This window comes from Syngnathus floridae, chromosome 19, assembly GCF_059516105.1.
Source record: "Syngnathus floridae isolate MCC-2025c chromosome 19, RoL_Sflo_1.0, whole genome shotgun sequence".
Classification (NCBI taxonomy): domain Eukaryota; kingdom Metazoa; phylum Chordata; class Actinopteri; order Syngnathiformes; family Syngnathidae; genus Syngnathus; species Syngnathus floridae.
In genome coordinates, this window is record NC_142431.1 from 1577668 (window position 1) to 1584527 (window position 6860).

Sequence of the window (6860 nt, forward strand, 5' to 3'; positions counted from 1 at the left end):
TATGTAAACAGACAGAGATCTCGATGTTTAATTTTAGAATGTGTAATTGCAGGTAGTGATGGGCAAAATGAAGCGGGCGTTGCTTTCCGGAGTTATGTCATGCTCGTTTGGCACGGCGGATAGAGTTGCCGACCTCTGAATGTGTAGTTGTGGGTTCGAGTTCTATCAGATCTGGACACTTTTAAGCTCAGTCCTATTTTAGGTCATTCGTACACATTCATATTCTGTTTTACGTATTTGCACTGCACACCTAATGCTAAAACCGCAAAACACGGTTAACTTTTAGTCACTTTTAAGCTAGCCATCTTATTTCATTCTGTTTCTCACTGTCTGATGACACCATAGCGCAACTAAAGCACCAAGAAGCTTAAAAGTCTGGAAACCGATGAGCTGGAAAACCTCAATGATTCATTTCGCCACATTCTTTCACAATTCATCTCAAAAGCATTTCAAGATTTTATCTGCTATACTTGCCACTGTCCAGCGGGTGTCGATAGAGAGCTAATGTGAATGCAGTATTGTGTAATCAACCTTTTTTTTAATGCCGAAGCAGTACCCAACTGGTTCAGGAAGCTTCATTTTGCCCGGCACTACCAGGAGGTCCCCCACACAATGAAATGTTTGGAATATAAAATGAAAATTCTGTAAAAATCATTGATTGACATGCGTGTCCGCAACCTCGTCAGGCCTGCACGTGAGGCAGCTGTGGCCCGTCAAGACGCCCACTCCCGATTGGTCAGAACTTGCCACCGGTACCATTTAAAATGCCTCCCCGGACTTGACCGAGTCACAACTTGCTCCTTTGCTGTCATCATGACAGGTTGGGTGTCTTCTGGGTGAGTGATCAATTGTACTAGTTATGGTTCTGGTGTTGTGGAATTAACTTTTGTCAAATGGTTGTGTTCTGACAGGGCTTTGCTCCTTGTTCTGATGACTGGCGCCGCTCTCTGCCATCCAGTTAGGAAAGGTAAGCTGCTGCTTTTAACAATGAGGATTTTTTTGGGGCGTTATCTCCTAGGTGTGGTTAGTCAGGGTGAAATGTTACTTAAAAATAAAGGCCAACTCTTGGAATGGCAGATTTCGAATTGAAACCAAGTCTAAATTTCTGTTTAGCTCTAGGCCCCAGGTCTTTCCCGAGCGATCACTACCCACCCCAAACTCTGTTGCACCAAAGGCCAAGGCAAGAATTCCCACAGCAACATAGAGTTGCTGAGTCAAGGTTTCCAGCTGTGAAAACTGACGCCGGTTCTGCTGGTGTCTGGAATTATGGTTTGTATCTTTTCTGTTTTGACTGTGCTTTAGATATTTTGTTTGTTTTCTAATGGATTCTTGCTGATTCTGCTCCCAGGTATTGAACAACCAGTTCCAATTCCTGAAATCCCAAGCAATGCTGGAAACCTTCCCGACATGGTTGACTTTTCAGAGACAACTGATATGTCAGGTGGTGTTGGCGACCCTGAAGTGCCAGTCACTGATTCTGTGCTACCAGTTGATCCTGAAGGGCCAGGTTCTGTCCCAATACTCCCACCCCCTCATACGGAGTTCCAGCCCGGTGAGCTGTTCCGACTTGAAAGAACCTTTGAGCATGGTGACTATGAATCAGATCACGAGACCCAAGGCGCCCCGCAACCTCCTCCCTTCTACCGACCGCTGCCAGTTCCTGTGGACTTGCCACAAAGGGTCTCACCCCTGCCCCCTGGCTTCTTCCCACCACCTCGACCTGATGTGCCTTATCCTTTCGACTACTATTTCTTGATGGGCCACTATCCCCCCGGCACAGCAACGCACTTCAGCAGCTCCTTTGAACGTGGCAGGAACTACAACCAGGACCTCCACTATGAGAAGACTGAGCAATCTGAGCCCCAACGGCCTTGGGTGAACGCTGCCGGACCCCTCCAGAACCCTGAACAGGCTGCTACTCAAAGGCGTGTCCCAAACGACAGACTCAATTCAGCGTCCACCTTTGACTACGACCGTTATAACCAGCCAGAAGAACTACCTCCCCGCTACTACAACACTTACAACCCTCCCCAAGTAAAACTAACTCCTCGCTTCTATCAGAGATGGGTAAGTATTGACACGTGATTGAGTTTGTCTTCTAAGCTTAACCTACTTCTCTGTATTGCAGGGTGGACACTAGACACCTTGGAACGGTCTTTTGAAATTGAATAAATGGAAGAATCTCTCTATCTTGACAGTTTTGTTTGCAACTGCTTTGTCCCTGGAACCTACAAAACTAGCATTGGGCTGATCTCCAAGCTTCTGCAGAAAAGGCCTCCATTGGCCTTGGCTGCTAGTCAACTAGCATCGGGGCACAACGTGGCGCTCTATCGCAATGGTAAATGTTACTCTAACATTGTCTTGCCTTTTGGAATGATTCTTCAACCAAAAATTGAAAACTTAATACATTGACTGTTCAAAACTAGATTGTCTATGGCCGTCTTGGCCTGCATTGATACATGAGCGAAAAGCCATTGCGGCGCACATCTGGCTACCCTGCCGGCATCTCTTGACGGATGTGACATTTGAACACTCCGCCAAAATAAAAGCTCGTCCATAAAGCGCGTGGGGGGGAGCAATGGGTGATCTATGGTCTGCGTGGCGGTCCCCGGCGAGGGTCCCAATCTGTTAGTGTGTCACAGAGGCCGTTAATGGACAGTGGGCATCCTAATTTATGAAACAAATCACCTTTGAAAGCCCGGCCATTGATCTTTAATCAGAGGCAGCTGTTAATCAGCGTTACGACTCCTCGGTGGCGTCGTCATGCTTGATGCTGCAGTCTGTTCCTGTGCCAGAACAGCAGCATCAGCATCCACTCTTTTTTTTTTTCAGAGGTTGAGACATTTTGCCAGTTAGGATTGGAAAATTTTCCCCAATAGAGAACACATTGTCATACTAATTTCTCTCAGTCGGTGTCCTTACAATCTCGGCCGAGGAACAATTTGGCATCTGGCGTCACTTGATGTGAAAGGTGGAATGTGGCAGGACTCGGCCATGTGGCAAACAAACACGCAGGCGAGAACGCATTCCTAGCGTGTGACTGTACAAAGCAAAAGAATCATAAAAATCTGATAAAAGGCAAATGATTGCCTTCATGAAAGACGTGGACGTGGAGTGTTTTATGGCAGCCTCTTAAGTTAATGACACAGAATTAAATTCCCATGGGGGATTGGCCGTCATCACCGTTCAGAGGACGCTTTTCCTTTTGATGGTCATCTCCTGTCAAAATGGTCTCATTTATCTGCACAACTTCACACGCAGGAGTTGAAAAGAAAGGCCTCTCTTCTTTGCATGTTCGTACAATTGTGTGGCGTGAAAGGCTTGTCATTAAGAAAACTCAAATCATTGCAGTAATAAATCAATTGTGTTGGTTACCCGCTTGGTTAAATAGTTGGTTAGCTGCTTTGGCGGTTAGCTATGTTGCTGGCTAGTTGGTCGAATGGCAAGCGAGTTTTGGCTGGCTACTTTTTTTTTCCTTTTTTTTTCGCATTTGCAAACTCGAGCACCTTTGAATGGCTTAAGCAAAGATGCGTCGGCATCACATTCCATTCGGCCGCCGCAGCGCTCGGGATTCGTGTACGGACCGGTGAGGAAATCCACCGCAAACGGCTTTGCGTCGCCTTGTGATTAACACACAATAAAAGAATGTGTCAGGGGGAGGGTGGGGGGCTTAAAAGAGCACTAGGAAAAAACTGCCCAGCGAAAGATGGCTACACAACACACTCTATAATTAAGTCTGGATGAAAGCTCATCGCGCTCAACTTCACACACACTTTGTTTTTACGACATAATGACAGTCAGGCCGAAATCAAATGGGGGAGCTTTAATATGGCACCGCCACGCCTGGCCAACGGGGGCGATGCTGACCCCCCTCGGGCGACGTCTACCTGAGACAAGTCCCACCTGGGAGGTCTAGGTGAAAAGCGCTTTTAATGTTTGAAAATGTTGTGGAAACAGTTGGTATGAGAGATGACACTTTAAATAAAATTAAAAAAAAATTGGGGTCAATAAAAAGTATCCACCACTCCACAAGGGGGTAGTAAGCTGTCTTTGTCATTCCAGAAACCAACAAGAAGAATACCATCAAGTGTTGGCCAATCAAATTCTAAACTCCCAAGGTGTTCTGATGGCTCATCAGTCCAAGGATTACGCAGATACCACACACAACTCAAGAATTCCGATGAAAACACGGTAGGAACATTTTGGTTATTTTTTTGTTTGTAGACAACCACGATAAACAAACATGTTTTTAGCCACTAGCATCATAGCTGTTATTTATATTGTCCTTTACAAAGTTGCACTCATTTGCCATTTTGGTTAGCTAGCTTGCTTGTTAGCTAACTTTTTTTAGCTGTTGGTTGTTGCTTGGTGTGTTTTTTTTATTAAGCTGTTTGGTTGGGCGGGTTTGTTGGTGGTTAACTGGCTGGCTGGCTGGTTGGTTGATGGATTGGTTGTTTGGTTAGCTAACAAGGCGGTTGGTTAGTGGGCCAGCTATTTTTCAGTCCCTCTGTTTGCTTGTTTGTTTCTATCTGTTTGCAGAATGTTGCTCCTTTTTTTTCTCCTTTAAAGATGTCTTCCTTTTTTTCCTCAAATTTCACAATTTCTAATGACATTACAATTAAATTTAAGACATCACAGTAGAATTCATTATGGTCTTTTAGATAATCACTCCTCACCCCCAAACTGCCTCTTACACCCTCAGTCCCCACCCAATCAGCCCCATCCCCACGGCCCCACAAAACCCGAACCAATTAATTGCTCGTTATTAAATAAAGGCATTAAGTACTTACATTATTTATTTCTGCCTAATCTGTAAGAGAGCCAGTGTCGTTCCGTCCGGGTTGTCCAGCACCGTAGAGAGTGGCCGTCGATTGATGTCTTTCTAGCCTCAAACTGACTCGACACTTTTCTATTATTTTTTGGGGGGGGGGGGTAAATCCTGACAGTGATGATGAGCTTTGAAATCTGATGAAAGAATCTGTCCACTATTCACGTAATGGAAGGAATGCAGCCAAGATAAATGCTATGAAATAAATGTAGGTCAGTGGTTTTGCCCACCACCAGGGTTTGAGCTCCTTGCTCAAGGGCACCGTGGTTGTGACCCAGTATCCCCTTGTTGTCCTCAAATGAATGAGGCTTTTTGTTCATGTGGTCACGGTTCTCCGGAACCATCCTAAACCACAGCTGTCAAGTGACCAGCACCCCCTTAAGGACCCAAAAACCGCATTTTTAAAACATTTCCCAAGTGGCAGCATCTGGGCTGGATTTCCTTTCCCAGAGCGCCGGTTGGGCGGGCACCACCGCTCCACCGGGAAGCCCGGTCAGGGCCGGCAGATTAGTACGTGGGCAAGTGCTGAGGGGGCCGGCGGTGCCCGCCGCCTGTGATCCGCCAGTAAAGTCGGATCTCTGCGGCTCTCCCGCGGTTCCGTGCGGCCCGGGCGGCGGACCACAGTCCCTGCTGACACCCTGTTCCAACTGGGACATGGTTTTACTCCACACCGTGATTTCCCACTCTGACTTTTAGCGACGGCGGCCACGGTCCGACGCGTGTAAAAAGATGTTTGGGCATTTGCTATCCAGCTGACTTGTATACTTTTTGTCCTCGAGTTTGGGTTTCAAACTAGGGTTTCATACTAGGGTTAGGGTTTCAAAGTAGGGTTTAAAGCTAGGGGAGCCACCCTCGACTCCCCCTCCCTCACCAAATACTCGTTTTAAACTAACTCACTGTTTGGGCAGCCGACCCGTATACTTTTTGTCCTTAATAAAAAGATGATTCGGCTTTCGACCCCTTTTTAAAAAAAAAAAGAAAAGAAAACTCGCGTCACGGCCGGAACATTTGTGTGGCCTCTTATTATCTGGCGGCGAGGACGCTTAAAAAAATAGGACGGTTCGGTACGGGAATAATTCTGCCAAATGAAATTGCATGATTGCACGTTTGAGGTCAGCGACGTGATTTACGGCTCGGTCGCAGCGCACAGGCCGAATACAACTTTGTTCTCGGGCATGTCAAGATGGCGCCCCGGAATGTCAGAGGGGGATCGTTTGTCACGGCGAGCTTTTAAGACTTTTATGGTGACCTTTTTTTTTTCCCCGAACATGTGCGGCGAGTCATGCGAGTCCAATTGTTGTGTCAGTAGTGGTGCCACGGCAAAGATGAGACTTGTGTGGGAACATGACATCCTCTCAGTGTGCGCATTTCTGCTGACCAGAAGACCCCCAAAAATCTCAACATGGCACCCAGATGTCAAACCTCTCTCCGCACACACTCCGGAATGTCTCAAAGACTTTAAAAAAAAAAAAATCTTGAGCATGGGCAATTTGTAGCTGCGTTTGGATTTATTTTTAGAATATATCTCACCCTGGCAATTATTTCAGCGTGCTGAATTATGTATGATGCCGCCACGCTTCACGCTACCATGTGCCCCGACAATCCCCTTGTTTTAATTTATTTATTTTGGTGAGGGGGGGTCGGAGAATCATTCTTCTACACTCTATTGTCGCTCAGAGGTTGGGTCTGACTGATGTTGGCCCGATATCAAGAAATACCTGGAGGGTTCCCTTACTCACGCTCCACTGTGGCAAGGCGCGAGACTGTCAAAAACCGAAAAGCTGTGACTCATTTTCGCAGTCGTTTACGTGCCGCCGTCCATCCAGGTCCAAATATTTCAGCCAAATTTGTGAAATTTTAAGAGCTTTTTGTAATAGCCCAAAATGAAGTCGTTTTCTTTTTTTCTTTTTTTAACGCTTGCGTTTGTTCTAAAAATTGGTTGTTAAAAAAAAAAAAGTGGCCGGAATTAATGATAATAATTGTTGTCAATAAGCCAACGCGCTTCGCCGACTTTAGAAGTGAGTCATTAGGT

The 6860-nt window shown here is 46.1% G+C and overlaps 2 protein-coding genes across 2 annotated transcripts in view; both read left to right on the forward strand.

The window, feature by feature from the left end:
• The first annotated feature begins 723 nt into the window (after positions 1 to 723).
• Positions 724 to 2187, forward strand: LOC148381478 (uncharacterized). Its single transcript, XM_088362277.1, has 5 exons — positions 724 to 836; positions 912 to 967; positions 1114 to 1269; positions 1349 to 2067; positions 2129 to 2187. Exons 1-5 carry the CDS (start codon positions 814 to 816, stop codon positions 2138 to 2140), a joined length of 966 nt encoding a protein of 321 aa, XP_088218403.1. The 5' UTR covers positions 724 to 813; the 3' UTR covers positions 2141 to 2187.
• A 3-nt stretch (positions 2188 to 2190) lies between these two features.
• Positions 2191 to 6860, forward strand: part of ccnk (cyclin K) — a 42057-nt gene continuing 37387 nt past the window's right edge. The window contains exons 1-2 of the mRNA XM_088362264.1: positions 2191 to 2338; positions 4063 to 4191. The gene's annotated coding sequence lies outside the window, so the exon portion shown is untranslated. The remainder of the gene's footprint in view (positions 2339 to 4062; positions 4192 to 6860) is intronic.

Coding starts and splice junctions, on each gene's coding strand:
- LOC148381478 (XM_088362277.1), top strand. CDS start 814: ATGACAGGTTGGGTGTCTTCTGG. Junction 837..911: donor ACAGGTTGGGTGTCTTCTGG/GTGAGTGATCAA, acceptor GTGTTCTGACAG/GGCTTTGCTCCTTGTTCTGA. Junction 968..1,113: donor CTGCCATCCAGTTAGGAAAG/GTAAGCTGCTGC, acceptor ATTTCTGTTTAG/CTCTAGGCCCCAGGTCTTTC.